Consider the following 24,260-nt stretch of genomic DNA (forward strand, 5'->3'; position numbering starts at 1 on the left):
GTCATGGGGCACCAGGAAGGTGGCCCTGAAGGAGTCCTGGGGAGAGAGGAGACCTGTGAGGTCACGGAGCAATGCAGGGTCAGCATGAGGTCCATGGTGCAGGAGTCACAGGAGAGAGAGAGAAATTTAATTCACTGGGAGAATTCCCAACGGGCTGGACAGGGGTGGGATGCAGAAGACTCACCCCCGCCCGCCCAGGTAAATGCTGATGAGGGAATGGGGAACATCTCGGAGAGTCAAATCAGGTTTCGGGAGCTCTGCCCACCAGGAGTCTTTTTAGCCTCAGCTATAATTTCATTCTGGAGAAGGCAATGGCACCCCACTCCAGCACTCTTGCCTGGAAAATCCCATGGACGGAGGAGCCTGGTAGGCTGCAGTCCATGGGGTCGAGAAGAGTCGGACACGACTGAGCAACTTCACTTTCACTTTTCACTTTCATGCATTGGAGGAGGAAATGGCAACCCCCTCCAGTGTTCTTGCCTGGAGAATGGACACTGGAGCCCGGCGGGTTACAGTCCATGGGGTCACAAGAGTTGGACACGACTTCGCTACTAAACCACCACCACCATATAATTTCAGTCAGACACAAGGGGCAGCGTAGGGGGCAGAGCAAGGCTGCAGGGGAGCCGTCCACACAGCGGTCATGGCGTTGCCTTCCTGCTTACCTTTCCCGCAGGCCTGGACCAGCCCGTACCACTCCCCGCAGCTGTCGCACAGCAGGGTGAAGGCCGTTTCGCGCTGGCCGGTCACGTGGCCCGGGGCGCACACGTACAGCAACTCGTCCCCCATCTCCAAGCCGGTGCGGCCCTGCAGGATGGTGTGTGGGAACGAGGGCGGGTCTCCACACGGCTTCTCTGCGGACAAGGAAGCACAGTAAGTTTCCCCAAACTCTGCAGAACTTTTTCAGCCTGAGAGAAATAAAAAACTGAAAAAGCGACCCCCTCTTCCCTCATGGGTGCTGCCTGTACCCTAAACGGAGATCGCCTTCACCCTGGCATCCCCCACCCTGGTCGAGTGCCTGGCACAGATGAAGCACTCAATACTCGTTGACTGAATTGTGTGCGCTCCAATATAGCTTTGTATTTTTAAACTGCCAGGCAACAGGACCAGAAGCAATGCCCAGGAGCCAGTTCCTTTTTGCCTTATTTACATAAATGGTAGATGCTCTTTGACAAATGCTAAACTGTTACAGACTATACAAGTTGCCTCTCCCTTCCCCCAACCTTCACCCTGATGATAACACTGCTACCGGTTTGGTTTTTACAAATAAATGCAGATACAGATATAAAGGGTTTCCTAGGGAGCACTAGCAGTAAAGAACACTTCGGCCAATGCAGGAGACTAAGAGAAGCAGATTCAATCCCTGGGTTGGGAAGATCTCCTGGAGTAGAAAATGGCAATCCACTCCAGTATTTTTGCCTGGGAAATCCCATGGACAGAGGAGCCTGGGCGGGCTGCAGTCCATGGGGTCGCAAAGAGTCACACAGGACTTAGTGACTCCACAACATTTATATTACAGCACACACGAAGACAATTACATATGTGTATGTGTCTGTGCATCTACGTGTGTGTGTATGTGTGTGTGTGCTTAGTCCTGTCTGACTCTTTGCAACCCCACGGACTGCAGCCTGCCAGGCTCCTCTGTCCATGGGATTCCCCAGGCAAGAACACTAGAGTGGGTTGCCATGCTCTCCTCCAGGGGATCTGCCCAAACCAGAAATCAAACCCACGTCTCCTGCATTGGCAGGTGGATTCTTTACTGCTGAGCCATTGGGGAAGCCCATAAATGGGTTAGATCGATCACTGCAGATGGTGACTGCAGCCATGAAATTAAGACGCTTGCTCCTTGGAAGAAAAGCTATGACTAAACTAGACAGCATGTTAAAAAGCAGAGACATTACTTTACCAACAAAGGTCCGTCTAGTCAAAGCTATGGTTTTTCCAATGATCATGTATTGATGTGAGAGTTAGACTACAAAGAAAGCTGAGTGCCGAAGTATTGATGCCTTTGAACTGTGGTATTGCAGAGGACTCTTGAGAGTCCCATGGACTGCAAGGAGATCCAACCAGTCAATCTTACAGGAAATCAGTCCTGAATATTCATTGGAAGGACTGATGCTGAAGCTGAAACTCCAGTACTTTGGCCACCTGATGTGAAGAACTGACTCATTGGAAAAGACCCTGATGCTGGGATAGAAGGCGGGAGGAGAAGGGGACGATAGAGGATGAGATGGTTGGATGGCATCACTGACGCAACAGATATGAGTTTAAGTAAGTTCTGGGAGTTGGTGATGGACAGGGAAGCCTGGTGTGCTGCAGTTCATGGGGTCGCAGAGTCAGACACGACTGAGTGACTGAACTGAACTAAATATCTATTACTGAGTCCCTGCTTTAAAAAAAATAAACGAATTTTTGGAGCTGGTTTAGGTTCACAGCAAAATTGAGTGGAAGGTACAGGTACAGAGATTTCTCCACCGGGCACAGCATGGACCACAGGGGTATGTTCACTGCAATTGATGAGCATCCAGTGACATGTCATTATCACACACAGTCCACAGTTACCTATGGGCTCAATTTTGGTGTTCCACATTCTATGGGTTTTGAGCAATGTGTAATTACACATATCCACCACTGTAGTATGACACAAAATAGTTTCACTGCCCTAAAAACCCTCTGTGCTTCATCTGTTCGTTGCTCCTAGCTCCGGGCAACCGTCAATCCTTTCACTGTCCCCATAGTTCTGCTCTCTCTAGAATGTCATGTAGTTGGAATCATATAGTAGGTAGCCTCTTGAGACTGGCTTCTTTCCATTTCATAATATGCATTTAAGTTTCTTTCATGTCTTCTCATGGCTTGATAGCTCACTTCTTTTAATAATTGATTCTTATTTATTCATTTATTTGGCTGTGCCAGTCTTGGCTGTGGCATGTGGGATCTAGTTTCCTGACCAGGGATCAAAGCCGGGCCCCCTGCCTGGGGAGCACAGAATCTTAACCACTGGACCACTAGGGGAGTCCCCTCATTTCTTCTGAGCACTGAATGATATTCCATTGTCTGGCAGTGCCACGGTTTATTTATCCATTCACCTACTGAAGAGACATCATGGTTTCTTCCAAGTTTTAACAATTATGAAAATTGTCAAAATTATGAAATTGTCAAATTTTGAAAATTGTCAAAAATGCTATAAACATTCATGTACAGGTTTTTGTGTGAACTTAAGTTTTCAGCTGGGCCTTCCTTGTGGCTCAGCAGTAGAGAATCCACCTGCAGTGCAGGAGACGGGGGAGACGTGGGTTCTATCCGTGAGCTGGGAAGATCTCCTGGAGTAGGAAATGGCAACCCACCCCAGTATTCTTGCCTGGAGAATCCCATGGACGGAGGAGCCTGGCGGGCTACAGTCCATGGGACTTTGTGACCATGGGGTCACAAAGAGTCAGAGCTGAGCGACTAAACAACAACAAAGTTTTCAGCTAATTTGGGCAAATATCAAGGACTGTGACCGCTGGATCGCATGGTAAAAGATGTTTAGCTTGGTGAGAACCTACCAGACTGTCTTCCAAAGTGGATGTGCCAGTTCGCATTCCCATCAGCAAGGAGTGAGAGTTCTTGTTGCTCCACATCCTTGCCAGTGTCTGGTGTCATCAGTGTTCTGAATTTTGGCCATTCTACTAGATGTGTAGTGTATTTCGTTGTTTTAATTTACCTTTTCCTGATGACATATGACATGGAGCAATATTTCATATGCTTGCTTGCCATCCGTATATCTCTTTATTTTTTTAATACTTATTTTTTATTTATCTGGCTGCACTGGGTTTGAGTGGTGGCATGTGGGATCCAGTTCCCTGACCAGGGACTGAACTCATGCCTCCTGCATTCGGAGCACGGAGTCTTAATCACTGGACCATCGGGGAAATGCCTTTGTGTATTTTGTAATTGAGTTGTTCATTTTCTTAATATTGAATTTCAAGAGTTCTTTATATATTTTAGGGCTTCCCAGGTAGCTCAGCTGGTAAAGAATCTGCCTGCAATGTGGGAAACCTGGGTTCGATCCCTGGGTTGGGAAGATCCCCTGGAGAAGGGGAACAGCTACCCACTCCAGTATTCTGGCCTGGAGAATTCCAAGGACTGTATAGTCTGTGGGGTCGCAAAGAGTCGGACAGAACTGAACGACTTTCACTTCACTTTGTATATTTTGCATGATAGTCTTTAGTAGATATGTCTTTTGCAAATAACTTCTGCAGTCTGTGGCTTGTCTTTTCATTCTCTTGATAGTCTTTTGCAAAGCATAAGTTTTTAATTTTAAGGGAGTCCAGCTTATCAATGATTTCTTTCATGGATATTACCGTTGGTGTTGTCTTGAAAAAGCCATCACCATACACATGGTCTCTAGGTTTTCACCTGTCTTATCTTCTAAGAGTTTTGTAGTTTTGCATTTTACATTTAGGTCCATGATTCACTTTGAGTTAAACTTTGTGAAGGTGTGAGGTCTGGGTCTAGATTCTTTTCTTTTGTATGTGGATGTTCAGTTGTCCCAGCATCTATATTTAAAAGACAATTTTTGCTCCATTGTATAGCTTTTGCTCCTTTGTCAAAGATCAGTCGACTACATTTGTGCGGGTCTATTTCTGGGCTATTGGTTTCCACTGATATTTGTCTTTTCTCTCACCAGTACCACACGGTCCTGGCTTCTGCATCTTAGTGCAAGTCCTGAAGCTGTCATGTCAGTGCTTCACCCTTGTCCTTCTTCAATAATGAGTGAACTGTTCTGAGTCTTTGTCTCTCCTTACAAATTACAGAATTAGTTTGTTCATATCCACAAAGTAACTTGCTTAGGATTATGACGGAGATTGCACTGAATCTATGGATCAAGTTGGGAACCCTAACTACGATAGGGTTATCTGGGCTGCCCTCTGCAGCCTCCTCAGACTTGCCCAGCAGGGATGGGTGCCCTCAGGGATGTTCCAAGCCCGGTGCATTCTCTAGTGAGCACTAGGACAAGGGCTCACCCAGAGCTCGTCTCCCCAGAACCACTGTTCTCTCTGTCTGCAAGGTCCTCGTCTGGCCCGTGCTCCAGCGGTTCTGTGTGTGCAGTGTCCTCTCCTCCTTCCCCTAACCACAATCCCCAGAAAGTTCCACCTCAACTGCCACCACCTCAGTAAGTCTCCCTAATTATCCTGCTCCTTTGTGTCATTCCGCTCTTACTTGTCGTTATACACTGTCAACTCCTTGAAGGGTGAAAAAGTCCCTATCTCTATCTGTCTATCCATTCATCTTTCTCTCTAATTATCCATTCATCTATCCATCTAGCTATCACCTGTCATCTATCTATTCAACCATTCATCTATCTCTCCATTCATCTATCCATCCATCCAACAATCCATCTATCTTCAATTTATCCATTCATCTATCTACCTATCATCTATCTATTCATTTATCCACCCATTCATCTATCTGTCCACTCAACCATCCACCCATCTATCCATCCATCCAACAGTCCATGTGTCTGTATATCTATCTATCCATTGAAAGCACCTGTAAGTCTGAGCGCTCTTTGCATTACCCTAGACAAATAAATTAACAATTGGCCAGTGCCAACTGGTAATGAGTACAGAATTTCCCACACTCCCTTGGGAGACCCTACACTGGATAAGTTCTATCAGCTGCTCAAAGTATTGCGATTTTTTGGTCTCAGTCTCCCATCACCACTGGAGAATTTCCCCAAAGCCCACCTGGAGGCTCAGCCCCTCCTGCAGGCAGACCTGGGAATTAGCTGTTCTCAAAAATTCTTGCTTGGCCTGAGAGGTGAGCATTCAGTTCTCTGTCTGAAGACATAAAAGAAGAGATCATTCCATTTCTGTTTTTATGGGAAATACAGGCAGGAGTAGCGTGTGCAGGGGAAGGTGGAATACAGTGCTAAGAGAATGAGGTGGGCTGGTGGAGAGAGCAGCCAGGCCAGCCCTAGCTTGGAGGGGGAGAAAGAGAAGCACACCCCAAGTAAGCCTTGGGGTGCAACAGGGAGAAGGCGAGAGGGGACTTGAATCCTCCAGACCCCACACCATTGACCGCACAAACAAGCTGCCAAGAGAAGCAAAGCTGGAGAACCCAAGTGGAGGCAGCTCATTTAATCAGGATCCAGTTAGTTAAAAATAACTTCCCTTATTAGTTTAAGTGAGATCACCACAGGGCTGGAAATTCACTGTCAGTGAAACACAAATACGAGAAGGAAACAGAAACGTCTACATTCATGGTGAGCTTTAGTTCAGAAAAAGACACACAGGAGGAAGCTGCCTGCACATGCCATAGGCTCTGTTTGCCTTCCAGGCTTGTGAGGCACATGTCTGCTGTTTTGGGAGCGAGCACCCTTCATTCTCCCTGTCTTGCTGAGAAGAAGTGGCAGCCTAGGGCCAAGTGTCGTGAAGCATCTTTAGGAAAAAGGCAACCTTTAGAGGTGATGCTGCACCCGGGCTCTGCTGAATCAGACCTCACGTGCACTCCCCAGGAGCCTCTTCTGGCTTCCCACCACCTTTCTTCAGCACACAGCTTTCCCTTGTTTTTGATTTTTTGTTTTTAACTGCAGTACAGTTGACTTACAATGCTGTGTTAGTTTTCTGGCGTCCAGCCAAGTGATTCCGTGATGTATACACACATATATATACAAACGCACACATAATTGTATGTGCTAATAACCCCTAATTTACCCCTCTCCCACCCCTCTTCCCCTTTGGTAACCATGGGTTTGTTTTCTATGTCTGAGAATCTGTTTCTGTTTTGTAAATAAGCTCATTTGTATCAAAGTTTAGATTCCACATATAAGTGATATCATATGGTATTCGTCTTTCTCTGTGTGACTTACCTCGCTTAGTAAGATAATCTCTTGTTGACTGTCTACAAGGTTCCAACCAGGGAAAAGTGGGAGGGGGGCATATGGGAGTGGTTTACATGCTCTTTCTAAAGGGCCAAAGGCAGAGGATCAGGGACAGAGCTCTCTGAGGAAAACTTGGGGAACCCATCCTGCTTTCCTGGAAAGCCCAAGAGACAGCAGCCCTGTGACCCCAATCCCGCCTCAGCATGCATTCCTGAGCCCCCTTCATCGCCCATCTGCAGCCTCCTCTGAGGTCAGGCCCTGTTGGAACAAGATCCCATATTTTCCCACCTAAGTCTCTCCCTGTTGATCTGGAGGTGATGGGGGTGGGCAGGCTAGGCTCCAGAAAATCGCCCTGGGGTGCGGGGCTCAGGCGCTGTGATTCAGAGATGCCCACACAGGGCTCACTCTGCTAAAGTAGCAGCAGTCCTCACATAAGCTGACAGGCGTCATGAATGTGCTTCAGTTTTGTTTTTTTGGTTTTGCTTTCTTTTGTGCTTCCCTATTGTTTTTGTTGTTTTGGGAGGAGTATGTAGACCTTTTGAGGGGAAATTTTCATTTACATATAATCACAAAGTTACAGAAAAATTCTAAGAATAAGGACCTCTTATAAATGCTTTATCCAGATTTACTAATGTGTTTTCATCCTGTGCCATTTGCTTTATTTTTCTCTAGATAGATATAAATATGTATATAGATGTCTATATATAGAGAAAATATATATCATACATAAATACACACATACATATATGTGTAGGCTTTGTTGTTCAATTGCTAAGTCATGTCTAACTCTTTGTGACCCCATGGATTGCAGCATATCAGGCTCCTCTATCCTCCACTATTTCCTGGAGTTCGCTCAAATTCATGTACATTGAGTTGGTGATGCTATCTAACTGTCTCATCCTCTCCTGCCCCCATCTCCTTCTGCCTTCAATCTTTCCAGTATCAGGGTCTTTTCCATTGGGTCACCTCTTTGCATCAGGTGGCCAAAGTTTTGGGGCTTCAGCTATAGCATCAGTTCTTCCAATGAGTATTCAGGGTTGATTTCCTTTAGGGTTGACTGGTTTGATCTTCCTGCTGTCCAAGGGACTCTCAAGAGTCTTCTCCAGCACCGCAATTCGAAAGCATCCATTCTTCGGTGTTGAGACTTCTTTATGGCCCAACTCTCACATCCATACATGACTACTGGAAAAACCATAGCTTTGACTAGATGGACCTTGATCGGCAAAGTGATGTCTCTGCTTTTTAAGACACTGTCTAGGTTTCTCATAGCTTTCCTTCCAAGGAGCAAGCATCTTTTAATTTCAAGGCTGCATGATTGTGTATGTATACATGTATAAATATGTATATATGTGTATCTGTAATTCCTTTCTCAACCACCTGAGAATGATTTGTAGATGTGATGTCCCTTTGTCCCCAAAAACCTTAGTACACGTTTCCAAGAACAAGGATATTCTCTTGAGTAACTGCAGTATAGTTACCAAATTAGAGAACTTAAGCCCCGACACAACACTACTATCTAATTCATAATCCATACTCAGACTTCATCAATTCTAGCTGTTTCCGCTGATCCAGGATCACAGACTGCATTTATGTTGTCAAGTCTTTTTAGTCTATTTTAATTCAAAACAGTTGCCTAGCCCTTCTTTATCTTTCTCGCCCTTGACATTTTGGAAAGCTTGTAGGCCAGTCGTTTTGTATAATGGTTCTCAGTTTGAGTCTGGTTACTGTCTCTTCATGATCAGATTCGAGGTACGCATTTTTGGCTACTGAAATCAAGCTGTGCTCCTCAGAGTGCAAGATATCAGGAGACACATCGCATCGGTTTGACAAGAACCTGGTTTTAGAGTCACGCTCATGGGTTTTAACTTGGTGCCCTATAGGATGTGAACAGGTATCTCCAACCTCTGGCTTCTTCCTGCGCCACAGCTGTGGACAGCGAGGCACACACTCACAGACACACAACCTGTTGGAAGGCCTGTGAGGTGGAAGGCCCAGGATTTCCTTTTGGATGGTACGGAACATGTGGTTGGATGATAGTGGCCCCCATCACCCCAGTCAACAGCCAGCCAATGTCCAGAAGCAAGGCCCCCACCCAGCAGTTGATGGTGGACTCATGAATAAGCCCGGCTGAGCCCAGCAGAGAAACACAGACTGCTGTCTCCCCACCCCCCAAACAGTGGACTAAACAAAGGGTTTTTACTTTAAGCCACTATATTTATGGATGGTATGCTGCTGCTGCTGCTGCCAAGTCGCTTCAGTCGTGCCTGATTCTGTGTGACCCCATAGACAGCAGCCCACCAGGCTCCTTTGTCCCTGGGATTCTCCAAGCAAGAATACTGGAGTGGGTTGCCATTTCCTTCTCCCATGGATGGTATGTTCCACAGCAAAGGATAGCAGATACCCTTTGTTCATCAGGGAGAAAGAGCTCAGACTCAGAAGCCCTGCATGTCCATTGAGATCACGAAAGAAAAACGGTCACGCTGCCTTTCTTTTAGCTCTGTCCTGTCTCCCTCAGAGATCTGAACCTCTGCCTTGGTTTGAGATTCAAAGGATCATTTTCATTTACTTATGCGGTTTAAAAACAAACCACGGGTATTGTTCTCCCCAGACCTTTCCAGGGCATGTCGTTCAGTCATTTGACTGCAATCAACAGATGTAGAGTCTTTTCTGGAGGGAGATGCCGTAGCAGCAGAGAAATCTACCACCAAGACACATCTAACAGGCACCAGCCGGGGCTGTAGGGTTCACTGTGGCTCTTTTTTAACAATACATATATGTATTTATTAATTTGGCTGTTCCAGGCCTTAGTTGCGGCACACAGGATCTTTAGTTTTGGCTTGTGAACTCTTAGTTGTAGCATGTGGGGTCTAGTTACCTGACCAGGGATCCAACTGGAGCCCCCCACATTGAGAGTGCTGAGTCTCAGCCACTGGGCCACTAGGGAAATCCCCCCTGTGGCTCTTTGCTTTGTCAACTCCTCTGACCCCCTTCCCTGAAGGGGAAGGCACTGGGATTTGGTGCCTCTGGGATGCAGCCTGAGGGTTTGTATTTCTAATATGTTCATCTGGTATTGCTCACCATCAAACAGCTTTGGGAAACTGCATTAGTGAAGTATTTCTCCAACTTGGGTTACGTCTTATAACCACTGAGTGTGTGCGTGCACGCTAAGTCACTTCAGTTGTGTCTGACGCTATGCGACCTGCCAAGGTCCTCTCTCCATGGGATTCTCCAGGCAAGAATACTGGAGTGAGTTGCCATGTCCTCCTCCAGGGGATCTTCCTGACCCAGGGATTGAACCCGCATCTCTTAACATCTCCTGCACTGCCAGGCAGGTTCTTTACTACTAGAACCAGATGGGAAGCCCTGGGGAAGCTTTAAAAAGCCCCAACGTCGACAGCATTTGTATCTGAATCTCTGGGGCTGGCCCTCAAGCCTCAGTATTTCTTAAAACTTTCCAGGTGAGAACACTGTGCAGCCAGGCAGTAGCCGTGGTGATGTCTATGACTGATGAATAAGCAGCTTGCTTTCTCCCGCTGCGCACGGACATTGCCTTTCAGTGGCATGAATTTCTGACCGTGAAAGTGTACTTTTCCCAGGGCTCATGATATGCTGCCCTGGAGACTCCTTTATGGTCTTCTCCTCATCATTCAGCTGATTTCCCATAAGAGAGTTGAATTTTCCTTTCTAGGAGAAGTTTCCTAAATCCTATAAATTTCCTTTCAGGGAAAAAGTGTGTGTTTTTTTTTTTCCTTTGTAGAAAAATTTCCACCATGAAGGCAGATTGAAGGGCATGCAGTATCAGCAGCTGTAGCAGATGCTGTCAGGGGTCCGTGGACAGGGGCTGTAGGTAGGCATCTGTACATCTCTGTTGGAGGTTGGCTTGCCTATTGGAACGCTTTGTCTGAGCACACTGAAATCCAGAAGAGTCTGGGAATTTACAGCTCCCTGAAGTAGCCCTTACCCAGTGACTGACAGCAGCAGTGGCATAAATAGCCCTGCTCTCTCACTCCTCATCAGGAATCCCATGATGACCTGTGGTCACTGTCTCCAGAGAGCCCCTGCAGGACCCCACCAGAGTTACTCCCCACCTACACCCACCTCCCAACCCCTGTGGACACTGATTAGTGGCCCCCTTCTGGCCCCCTCCTTTCCCTGTCCGCTTCCCCACTGCCCTGCTGGCTTTTCTTCAGAAGACTTCCTGATTCACAGTGTTCAGTGAATCCTCATCGTAAAGTTGGCTTCTAACAGAACACAACCTAAAGGTCAACCCCCACAAGCACAGCCTCCAAAACCTTTACAGAGGCTCTGGCACTGACCTTCATCCTTAATACACAGCGCGTTGTATGTACCCCCAGGAACGGGGCTGCTTTTCACCCTCACATCCACAGCTCGCATGGTTTGTTGCTCACCCCTCCGCTCGCTGCACACAGTTGTCCTGAAACAGACAAAGAAGACAGTGGGTTAGGAGAGCTAGCCAAACTGGGAAAGAATTCTCCTCTGCCATCGCTCTGAATCAGCAGATATTTTTCTGATTCAGGAGTTTGGGCTGAAATTATCAATACTCTTCCCAGAGATCGGTCTAAAAGCAGGAAGTTGTAGGTGATGCTTGAGTTCAGGTCATGTAAATTGATTCAAGTTTCAGATAAAATACATTGCTGATCTCTTCCAGTATATGCTTGGTTTTTATTTCATAAAATTCTGCTCTTTATTAGCTCCCTTCTTTTGGGGGGGATGGGTTTGTTTTGCTGTTCTTTTCAGATTTCTTAAGATAGATCGTTATTCCTGAACCTTCAGACTCTTTCCTTTTCTAACATAGGCATTTAATGTTTTTGTTAAAGCATTTAATGCATTTTCCTCCAGGTATAGCTCTAGTCGCATCCCATGAGTTTGGGTATGCTATACATGTGTGTGCACATATGTATGTGTGTATATATGTGTGTGTGTATATATATGTGTGTGTGTATATATATATATATATATATATAATTTTTTTGGCCACACTGTGTGGCATGTAGGACCTTAGTTCCAAGAGGGATGGAACCCATGCCTCCTGGATTAGGAGCACAGAGTCTTAACAACTGGACTGCTAGAGAAGTCCCTGTTATATTTTAATATCGTTCATTTCTACATATATGTAAATTTCCACTATAATTTATTTTTGTCCCATGATTTGTTTAGGGGTATCACTTAAATCAACAAATAGGGTTTTTTTAAATCCACCTCATGGTTCTTGTTTTTTCTTTTTTTCATTTGTGCCGTATGATGTAGACACAGCACATCTATGTACTTCCCAACATAAATGAAAACACACGTTCATAGAAAAACTTGTACATAAATGTTCACAACAGGTTTATTTGTTACAGAGCAAAAATGGAAACAACCCAAATGCCTATCAGGAAGTGTATGGATAAATAAATTGCCGCATACTTGATGCAATCAAATGTTATTTAGCAGTAAAACACAATGAACCATTAATAACATAAATATAGATGAATATCAAAATAATTTTTAAGTGAAAGGGGTCAGAAAAAGAGCATATGCTGTATGACTCCATTTATATGAATTACAAATTAGCCTCAGGTGTCCGAAACCTGATCAGTAGCTATCTGGGCACAGAGGTGGATGAACGGGTGATGAAGGTAGAAAGGGAGGAAAGAGCTGCCCCTGAGTCTGTCTATGTTTTGTAAACAAGTTCATTCGTATCTTTTAAAAGTGTTTGTTTATTTTTGGCTGCACTGGGTCTTTGTTGCTGCATGCAGGCTCTCTAGTTGCGGAGAGTGGGGGCCGCTCTATTTGTAGCACATGGGCTTCTAATCGCAGTGGCTCCTCTTGTGGAGCACAGGCTCCTGAGAGCACGGCCTCAGTGGCTGCGGCACGCGGGCTCAGTAGTTGCGGCACGCAGGCTCAGCTGCCCTGCAGCATGTGGAATCTTCCTGGACCAGGAATTGAACCCATGTCTCCTGCGTTGGCAGGCGGATTCTTTACCACTGGACCACCAGGGAAGCCCTGTATCTTTTTGAAAATTAGACTCCACTTATGAGTGATATCATATGATATTTGTCTTCCTCTGTTGGACTTTTTTCACTTCGTATGATCATCTCTAGGTCCACCCATATTGCTGGCAAAAGTGCTGTTTCTTTTTTATGACTGAGTAGTATTTCACTGCCTGTATGTACCACTTCTTCACCCATTCCTCTGTTGACAGACATTTAGATTGCATTCATGTGCTGACTATTGTGAAGAGTGTTGCACTGAACACTGGGGTGTATTGCGATTTTCAAATTATGGTTTTCTCGGGATCTATGCCCAGGAGTGGGATTGCTAGAGCATATGGCAGCTCTGTTTTTACTTTTTTTAAGGAACCTCCAGAGTGGTTCCTGGTCTCCAGAGTGGCTGTACTAATTTACATTCCCACTAACAGGTTAAGAGGTGACGGTCCTTGTTTTCTAATCAGAGCATCACATTTGCTTAATTTAATCACATATTTCTTTGAATTTAAATCTGCCATATTTCTATTAGTTCTGCCCATTCTTTCTTCTTCTCTTTTCCAGATTTTGATGGTTTGAATTCGTTTTCAGCAATCTCTTCTTCTTCTGTATTGGTTTGGAAGTTACATGTTCTTTTACAATTCTTTTAGTGGTTACTCCAGAGGTTATAACATGCTTCTTTGATTTATTAAAATTTAATGTTTCTTTTACCCTCTTTCCCAACAACACAACTTAAAATACTATGTATTAACATACTTCAAACACTTCCTGATTTGTATGCCATTTTTTTAGTGTTTAGTATTATTATTGCTTTAAATAATTATAGATCTTCCTCAACTTACAATGCGGGTTACATCCCCCAAAACTTGTAATAAGTTGACAATATGGTAAGTAAAAAATGCACATAATACACATAGCCTGCTGAACATCAGAGCTTAGCCTAGGCTACCTTAAACATGCTCTAAACATTTACATCAGCCTACAGTTGGGTAAGATCATCTAACAGTCTATTTTACAATAAAGCATTCAAGGTCTCATGTAATTTATTGACTGCTATGCTGAAAGTGAAAAAGCTGAATGGTCATCTCACCACAGAATGGCTATAGTGTGTCAGTTTTTTATTCTCACGATCGCACAGCTGACTGGGAGCTGCAGGTTACTGCCACTGCCCTGCATCACAAAAAAGTATGATAGTATCTCACTAGCCTAGAAAGAGATCAAAATTCACAACTTGAAGAACCATTTCTGTTGAAAGCATAATGCTTTCCTACCATCATAAAGTTAAAAAGTTGTAAGCTGAACCACCATAAGTCAGGGACCATCTGTATGTAATTTCAACTCACCTCTATATTTACTTTTACCACTCAGTTCTTTCTTGCGTCTCCAATTGTCCACCTCCAATTATTCTCCTCCTGCCAGAAGAACGTGCCTCAGGGTTTCATTTAGTGCAGATCACATATAATGAATTCTCTCACCCTTTATCTGTCTGAAAATTCTTTATTTTACCTTTATTCTCTGAAGATATTTTCACTGGGTATAGAATTCCAGTTTGGCAGTATTTTCTTTCAGCACTTTGAAGGCATCATTCAGTGGTCTTTGGGCTTTCACTGTCACTTTATTGCTGCTCCTTTGAAGGTACTCTTTCTTTTCCTTATTACTTTTAGCAGTTTTTCTTCATATTTGATCCTTACCAGTTTTACTATTTTGTTCCAGGTTGTGAAACTCTTATTTATCCTGACTGGGCTTCACAGGGCTTCTTAAATCTGTGTGTGAGTATTTTTCCACAGTTGTGGCTAAATATACTAATTTTGCTTCATCTTATTTCTCTTCTCCTTCTGGATTTCCAATTACATGCATCTTCTTTGCTTTGTACTCTTTCTTCTATATTTTCATCCCGTTTCTTCTGTTCTTTATTCTGGACATTTTCCTCTAAAATATCTTCCAGTTCATTAATTTTCTCTTTGACTCTTAAAATCAGCTGTTAGATTTGGCCATTAAGTTCTTAATTTCAGCTATTGTATTTTTCACTTCTAGAGTTTTTACTTGGTTATTTTCATAGTTTTCAGTCTTCTGCCAAAATTCTCCTTTTTGTCCTTTGTATTGTGAGCATTTTAAAGAGTCATTTTAAAGTCTGCATCTACCAATAATAACATCTAGAATTTCTATTGGCTATTTTTATTATTATTGCCTTGTCTACCCAGCTCAGTTCAGTCACTCAGTCATGTCCAACTCTTTGTTACCCCATGGACTGCAGCATGCCAGGCTTCCCTGTCCATCACCACCTCCTGGAGTTTACTCAAACTCAAGTACATTGACCTGGTGATGCCATCCAGCCATCTCATCCTCTGTCGTCCCCTTCTCTCTCACCGTCAATCTTTCCTAGCATCAGGATCTTGAAATGAGTCAGTTCTTCACATCAGATGGCCAAAGTACTGGAGTTTCAGCTTCAGCATCAGTACTTCCAATGAATATTCAGGACTGATTTCCTTTAGGATGGACTGGTTGGATCTCCTTGCAGTCCAAGGGACTCTCAAGAGTCTTCTCCAACACCACAGTTCAAAAGCATCAATTCTTCAGCACTCAGCTTTCTTCACAGTCCAACTCTTACATCCATACATGACCACTGGAAAAACCATAGCTTTGACTAGACGGACCTTTGTTGGTGAAGTAATGTCTCTGCTTTTGAATATGCTGTCTAAGTTGGTCATAACTTTCCTTCCAAGGAGTAAATGTCTTTTAATTTCATGGCTGCAGTCACCATCCTCAGTGATTTTGGAGCCCCCAAAAATAAAGTCTCTCACCGTTTCCACTGTTTGCTCATCTATTTGCCATGAAGTGACGGGACCAGATGCCATGATCTTAGTTTTCTGAATGTTGAGTTTTAAGCCAACTCTTCACTCTCCTCTTTTACTTTCATCAAGAGGCTCCTTAGTTCTTCACTTTCTGCCATAAGGGTGGTGTCATCTGCATATCTGAGGTTATTGATATTTCTCCTGGCAGTCTTGAGTCCAGCTTGTGCTTCATTCAGTCCAGCATTTCTCATGATGTACTCTGCATATAAGTGAAATAAACAGGGTGACAATATACAGCCTTGATGTACTCCATTTCCTATGTGGAACCAGTCTGTTGTTCCATGTCCAGTTCTAACTGTTGCTTCTTGATCTACACACAGATTTCTCAGGAGGTAGGTAAGGCGGTCTGGTATTCCAATCTCTTGAAGAATTTTCCACAGTTTGTTGTGATCCACACAGTCAAAGGATTTGGCGTAGTCAATAAAGCAGAAATAGATATTTTTCTGGAACTCTCTTGCTTTTTCAATGATCCAACGGATGTTGGCAATTTGATCTCCAGTTCCTCTGCCTTTTCTAAATCCAGCTTGAACATCTGGAAGTTCACGGTTCACGTACTGTTGAAGCCTGGCTTGGAGGATTTTGAGCATTACTTTGCTAGCGTGTGAGATGAGTGCAACTGTGCGGGAGTTTGAGCATTCTTTGGCCTTGCCTTTCTTTGGGATCGGAATGGAAACTGATCTCATGTGACTGGTGCCTATGTGACTGGTTATTTTATACTATGTGACAAGTCTTTTATTTGCTAACATAGTTTGTAGAAATAAATTGTCTAGGATAATATTATTTTCCTCTAGAGAAGTTTTTTAAAAACACTTATTTATTTTGTTTGGCTGCACAGAGTCTGAATTGTAACATGTGAGATCTTTGATCTTCATTGTGGCATGCAGGATTTTTTATTTTATTAGTTGCGGCATCTGGGATCTAAGTTCTTTGACCAGGGATCGAACCTGAGGGCCCCACATTAGGAGTGTGGAATCCTAGCCATTGGACCGCCAGGGAAATCCTTGAACTGTGCATTTAATAGTTTTTGGTGGGGAGGGGAGATGGACCCACAGTGAAATGTACTACTAATGGTCAGATACTTCATGGTTCCAGAAATATTAACATGGAAAACTATTTTAATATGTCATTTAGTAAATATTTCAAATAAGCATGTTTACTGTATAAAGAAATATCATCTAAGCAAGGTAGAGATCCACTATGTAATATGTTTTAACACATTACAGCAAACCCAGAGAAGATAAACCTTTCCAATGACTTTGTTTCTATTTGTAATGCCTAGGAGACCTAAGCCTGGCTCAAGCTGGCTGTTTAGAATCTGTGAATATCTTGATTATCTGATTCAATGATAGTAACAGAGTTATTAAAAGTATCCATACTTAACTACATTAGGGGAATATGTATTATCACTGGTCATATTTTGTTGATTTAGGACCTTGGAAGCAAAATACGAGGCAGAGAGAGTCACAATTCCAGACTCACTGAAACGTTCTGGTGGTAGTTTCATTTTTTCTCTTTATTCAATTGCTGCTTCACCTTTGGGGATGTGAATCAGCATGGTTGTGTATGTTTTCTATGGCTATTTCCCAGCCAGACATCTTCAGGGTCAAGCAGTTCTTGGAGCCCATTTCTTCTCTCACATTCCTGTGGCATGAAGGAAAAAGTGGAATGGCTCCTGCCCTCTCTGTTTATGACTAATAAACAGAGCAGTTAGCAGCACTAATGGGATGTTTTCTCCTAGCCAGCCACAGAATTATTTCTCCACAAGGATTCCAAGGGTCAGGAATTCAGATAGGGCATGATGGGAAAGGCTTGTCTCTGCTATACAATGTCTAAGATTGAGCTGGGGAGACTCTGCTAAGGCTGGGCTGGCTCACTCAATAGCTGGGGGTTGGAATCACCCAGAGGCAGTTAATGCTCGCTAGTAATTGGGAAATCAGTTGGGGCTATTGGTGAGAGTACATACGCAGGGCATTTCCATGTGGCCTGGGCTTCCTAGGACTTCTCAGTGGTAGCATCACAAAAGTAAGTGTCCCCAGAAATCAGAGAGTGGCTTTTTCCAACCTAGCCTCAGAGTATCACTCCCGCTGTGTTCTACCGGTCGAGGCAATGCTATGCTGTCCCTCATTCAAAGGTAGAGGACACTGGGACTTCCCTGGCAGTCCAGTGGTTAAGACCCTGTGCCTCTCCTGCAGGAGGCAGGGGCTTGATCCCTGGGTGGGGAATGAAGATCCCGCAGGTCACACCGGTGAGGCCAAAAAAATAAGGAGTGGTATAAAAACAAACAAAATACAAAGGGAAAGGACACTGACCCCACTCCTCAATGGGAGTAATGTGAAAGAATTTGTAATTATATTTTAAAACCTCCATGCCATGTTCCTCTTTTCTCATGGAAGCAGATGAACATTCCCAGAGAAAAAGAGACAAAGAACATATGTCAAACAGTTAAGGGTCATTAACTCTGAGGTAGGGAAGAAGAGAGAAACTCACTTTGTGCTTTATATATATATATTACCTGAAATTTTTATGAGCATGTATTATTTTTGTAACCTAAAAGGCAATTCAAAATAACAAAGCAAGGGGGAAAAGACTGCAACAGAACTCCAGAGATATGTTTTTATATGAGAACTCAAAACAAAAAATGTACTGCAAGCCATAGCCCACTGCACTCTGTCTATCCTGGTGCCTCAACAGAACAATTATTGAGCCACCAAATCAGCCCTGATGGGGTAGTGGATGAGTTGGAAGGAGAGTGCCCCCAGCTGGCCTGACTTACCCTAGGGTGCCGTCCGCCAGCCAGCCCGTGGTGCACACCGCCAACGCGCAGTCCTGGACCACCCTCCGCAGCTCATCTGCAGACACCAGGTGAGCACCTCTGCTTCTGCAGGAAAGCCGCGCGGCCTCCAGTGCCAGGCCCTGAGAGCCGTTCTGAGACTCCAGCACGAAGAGCTTCCCTGTGTGAGGACAAGCATGGACACAGGCTGATTCCAGGATCCAAGGGAATTTAACCTCAGCAGACACCCCCCGGGCACACACCTGTGAGGACTGCGGTCTCTCCCACTTGCTTAAAGACTGAAGCACAGCAACTACCTCAATGCGCTCATCCCTGGGGCCAAGCGATGACAATTACAAGTTTTTACTCTTTTTAAAAAAAGTAACTAACTGCTGTGGCATGTTTATCTGGATAAGTCCTTCAAATCTTCCATTTAAAAAGATGCCTAGAGGCATTATTTACAATGCTTGGCAATTTCCTTGCCAAGACAAGGAAACACCCTGACTGTGTATCAGTGGATGAATGGAGAGAGAGATATACACAACGGGATACTATTCATCTATAAAAAAGAATGAAATTTTGCCATTTGCAGCAACATGGTGGACTTCAAATGCGTTATAGTAAGGGAAATATGTCAGACAAAGACAATATCACTTAAATGTGGAGTCTAGAAAATACAACAAACTGGTGAATCTAACAACAAAGAAGCAGACTCACAGATACAGAGAACAAAGCAGTGGGGGGAATGAAGGGCGAGGGGAGATGCAGGGGTGGGGAGGCACAAACGACCGAGTGTCAGACAGGCTCAAGCACGTGTTGCACAACGCAGGGTGTATAGCCAGTATTCTGTAATCTTTCTAACTGAAAGACCAGGGACTGCAGCACTCCAGGCTTCTTGTCCATCACCAACTCCCAGAGTTTGCTCAAACTCACGTCCATCCAGCCAGTGATGCCACTCAACCATCTCATCCTCTGTCGTCCCCTTCTCCTCCCACCTTCAATCTTTCCCAGCATCAGGGTCTTTTCCAATGAGTCAGCTCTTCACATCAGGTGGCCAAAGTATTGGAGTTTCAGCTTCAGCATCAGTCGTTCCAATGAACACCCAGGACTGATCTCCTTTAGGATGGACTGGTTGGATCTCCTTGCAGTCCAAGGGACTCTCAAGCATCTTCTCCAACACCACAGTTCACAGCATCAATTCTTCAGTACTCATTTTTCTTTATAGTCCAACTCTCACATCCATATGTGACTATTGGAAAAACCATAGCTTTGACTAGGAGGATCTTTGTCAGCATAGTAACATCCCTGCTTTTTAATATGCTGTCTAGGTTGGTCATAGTTTTTCTTCCAAGGAGCAAGCGTCTTTTAATTTCATGGCTACAGTCACCATCTGCAGTGATTTTGGAGCCCAAGAAAATAGTCTCTCACTGTTTCCATTGTTTCCCCATCTATTTGCCATGAAGTGATGGAACCAAATGCCATGATCTTAATTTTTTGAATGTTGAGTTTTAAGCCAACTTTTTCACTTTCCTCTTTCACTTTCATCAAAAGGCTCTTTAGTTCATCTTCACTTTCTGCCATAATGGTAGTATCTTCTGCATATCTGAGGTTATTGATATTTCTCCCTGCAATCTTGATTCCAGCTTGTGCCTCATCTAGACTGGCACTTCACATGATGTACTCTGCATATAAGTGAAATAAGCAAGGTGACAATGTACAGCCTTGACATTCTCCTTTCCCAATGTGGAACCAGTCTGTTGTTCCATGTCTGGTTCTAACTGTTGCTTCTTGACCTGCATACAGATTTCTCAGGAGGCAGGTCAGGTGGTCTGGTATTCATCTCTTGAAGAATTTTCCACAGTTAGTTGTGATCCACACAGTCAAAGGCTTTGGTGTAGTCAATAAAGCAGAAGTAGATGTTTTTCTGGAACTCTCTTGTTTTTTCTATGATCCAATGCATGTTGGCAATTTGATCTCTGCTTCCTCTGCATTTTCTAAATCCAGCTTGAAGACTTGGAAGTTCTCGGTTCACATACTGTTGAAGCCTCACTTGAAGGATTTTGAGGATTACTTTGCTAGCGTGTGAGATGAGTGCAATTGTGCAGTAGTTTGAACATTCTTTGGCATCGCTGTTCTTTGGGATTGGAATGAAAACTGACCTTTTCCAGTCCTGTGGCTACTGCAGAGTTACCTTTGCTGGTATATTGAGTGCAGCACTTTAACAGCATCATATTTTAGGATTTGAAATGGTTCAGCTGAAATTCCATCACCTTCAATAGCTATGTTCATAGTAGTGCTTCCTAAGGCCCACTTGACTTCACATTCCAAGGTGTCTGGACAAAACGTTTCTGACAAAACGTGGTCCACTGGAAAAGGGAATGCAAACCACTTCAGTATTCTTGCCTTGAGAACCCCATGAACAGTATGAACAGGTAAAAAGATATGACACTGAAAGATGAACTCCCCAGGTCAGTAGGTGCCCAATATGCTACTGGAGAATAGTATAGAACTAACTCCAGAAAGAATGAAGAGACATAGCCAAAGTGAAAACAACGCCCAATTGTGGCTGTGACTGGTGACGGAAGTAAAGTCCGATGCTGTAAAGAATAATACTGCATAGGAACCGGGAAGGTTAAGTCCACGAATCAGGGTAAATTGGAAGTGATCAAGCAGGAGATGGCAAGAGTGAACGTTGACATTTTAGGAATCAGTGAACTAAAATGGACTGGAATGGGTGAATTTAACTCAGATGACCATTATATCTACTATTGAGGGCAAGAATCCCTTAAAAGAAATGGAGTAGCCCTCACAGTCAACAAAAGAGTCTGAAACGCAGCACTTGGGTGTAGTCTCAAAAATGACAGAATGATCTCTGTTTGTTTCCAAGGCAAACCATTCTATAGCATGGTAATCCAAGTCTATGCCCCGACCAATAATGCTGAAAAAGCTGAAATTGAACAGTACTATGAAGACCCAGAAGACCTTCTAGAACTAACACCCAAAAAGAGATGTCCTTTTCATTACAGGGTGCTACTAAGTCGCTTCAGTCGTGTCCGACTCTGTGCGACCCCATAGACGGCAGCCCACTAGGCTCCCCAGTCCCTGGGATTCTCCAGGCAAGAACACTGGAGTGGGTTGCCATTTCCTTCTCCAATGCATGAAAGTGAAGAGTGAAAGTGAAGTCGCTCAGTCATGTCCAACTCTTCGCAACCCCATGGACTGCAGCCCACCAGGCTCCTCCGTCCATGGGGTTTTCCAGGCAAGAGTACTGGAGTGGGGTGCCATCGCCTTCTCCGTCATTACAGGGTACTGCTTCATTCTATACTCCAAGGCCAAATTTGCCTGTTACTCCAGGTACCTCTAAACTTCCTACTTTTGCATTCATTATAGGGTACTGGAATGCAAAAGTAGGAAGTTTAGAGATACCTGGAGTAACAGGCAAGTTTGGCCTTGGAGTATAAAATGAAGCAGGACAAAGGCTAATAGAGTTTTGCCAAGAGAACGCACTGGTCATAGCAAACACCCTCTTCCAACAACACAAGAGATGACTATACACATGGACATCACCAGATGGTCAATACTGAAATCAGGTTGATTACATTCTTTGCAGCCAAAGATGGAGAAGTTCTATACAGTCAGCAAAAACAAGACCAGGAGCTGACTGTCACTCAGATCATGAACTCCTTATTGCAAAATTCAGACTTAAATTGAAGAAAGTAGGGGAGATCACTGGATCATTCAGGTATGACCTTAATTAAATCCCTTACGATTATACAGTGGAAGTGACAGATTCAAGGGATTAGATCTGATAGAGTGCTTGAAGAACTATGGACGGAGGTTCATGACATTGTACAGGAGGCAGTGATCAAGACCATCCCCAAGAAAAAGAAAAAGAAATGCAAAAAAAGCAAAATGGTTGTCTGAGGAGGCCTTACAAATAGCTGAGAAAAGAAGAGAAACTAAAGGCAAAGAAGAAAAGGAAAGATACACCCATTTGAATGCAGAGTTCCAAAGAATAGCAAGGAAAGGTATGAAAGCCTTCTTCAGTGATCAGTGCAGAGAAATACAGGAAAACCATAGAATGGGAAAGACTAGAGATCTCTCAAGGAAATCAGAGATACCAAGGGAACATTTCATGCAAAGATGGGCTCAATAAAGGACAGAAATGGTATGGACCTAACAGAAGCAGACGATATTAAGAAGAGGTGGCAAGAATACACAGAAGATTATACAAAAAGATCTTCATGACCCAGATAACCATGATGGTGTGATCACTCACCTGTAAATGGAAAGTAACCTTCAAAATTGTATAAAAATCAAAATACTGAATAAAAATAAATAAAATGGCACTTTACAAACCACATATGCTAAAGCTCAGCGTCCTAGGCTCCCCTGGGTGGGGTCACTTGGTGTCCAAGGCCCTGATTCAGCCTCAGCTCTGCCTTCCTCTGCTGCTGTGGCCTGGGGGGTGACCTCACACCAGCAGGTTGCTCCCCTCCTGTCTCAGGACATCATCACTTCCCACGATGAGTGCACTTGTGTCTGCTGCATTTCTCCCCACTGGCCAAGAGAGCAGTAGCCTCGTCTCTTGCACACTGGCTGCCGGCACTACATCAATCTATGCGCAAGAAGCCTCAAGAAATATAGGGAGATGGGTAGAATAGGACGTGAACTCAGGGAGAGGTGGAAGCTGAGTCTGAAAGCAAAGGACAGCTTTAGGCAAGAAAACCATGGTGCAGGAGGGCGTGCTGGGGCCCCCAGCAACCTCTTGAAGGGACCAAGTCGGGACCCTGTCAAATCTAAGGTAAAGGCAGGGAGAAAAAGCCCACCTAAAATGTCACATTTCACTTCCGTCAGCAAAATTACCATAAAATATTCAGTTCAGTTCAGTAGAGTCGCTCAGTTGTGTCCGACTCTTTGTGACCCCATGAATCGCAACACACTAGGCCTCACCAACTCCTGGAGTTCACTCAGACTCACGTCCATCGAGTCGGTGATGCCATCCAGCCATCTCATCCTTTGTCGTCCCCTTCTCCTCCTGCCCCCAATCCCTCCCAGCATCAGAGTCTTTTCCAATGAGTCAACTCTTCGCATGAGGTGGCCAAAGTACTGGAGTTTCAGCTTTAGTCCTTCCAAAGAAATCCCAGGGCTGATTTCCTTCAGAATGGACTGGCTGGATCTCCTTGCAGTCCAAGGGACTCTCAAGAGTCTTCTCCAACACCACAGTTCAAAAGCATCAATTCTTTGGTGCTCAGCTTTCTTCACAGTCCAGCTCTCACATCCATACATGACCACTGGAAAAACCACAGCCTTGACTAGACAGACCTTTGTTGGCAAAGTAATGTCTCTGCTTTTCAATATTGATCTTAATCAAATAAGAAACTTAGCTGTCGTCTACTGCAAAATTATTACCACAAACACAGTAATCGTCAAAGCTTTGGAAGCAAAAGCTATAATAAAAGAAATGCAAAAACTTCTCACAGTAAACATTACCTGTAGGTGACTGGAGTTCTCTCAGACATGGTACCAGTGTGCAGAAAACGACCTGAATAACTATATTAATCTTGGTAATCCTACCTGAAGAAGCAAGCATGCACCCTCAAGACACTTTTGTATAAGTAGCATTTGTATATCTGGAAAAAAAGGGCTATGAAATTAGACACAGGTTTTGATGGTCAAACCCCGGAGATAAAAGTGAAAGCCAAGGCTTCACATGATGCAAGGAATCGGATAGACCTCTCTTCCCTGCTCCAGCACTGCTACTGCACACGCGAATCTGAGAGTCT

General features: G+C 44.1%; 1 protein-coding gene across 1 annotated transcript in view; it reads right to left on the minus strand.

Annotated features, from left to right (window-relative positions):
- The window catches only part of SUSD5 (sushi domain containing 5), a 46,037-nt gene that overhangs the window by 16,208 nt on the left and 5,569 nt on the right, over positions 1 to 24,260 (minus strand). The window contains exons 2-4 of the mRNA XM_070360411.1: positions 18,478 to 18,655; positions 11,182 to 11,300; positions 666 to 854 (exon numbers count right to left, since the gene is read on the minus strand). Coding sequence (XP_070216512.1) covers positions 666 to 854; positions 11,182 to 11,300; positions 18,478 to 18,655 — 486 coding nt within the window. The remainder of the gene's footprint in view (positions 1 to 665; positions 855 to 11,181; positions 11,301 to 18,477; positions 18,656 to 24,260) is intronic.

Source organism: Bos mutus, chromosome 22 (genome assembly GCF_027580195.1).
Source record: "Bos mutus isolate GX-2022 chromosome 22, NWIPB_WYAK_1.1, whole genome shotgun sequence".
Lineage (NCBI taxonomy): Eukaryota > Metazoa > Chordata > Mammalia > Artiodactyla > Bovidae > Bos > Bos mutus.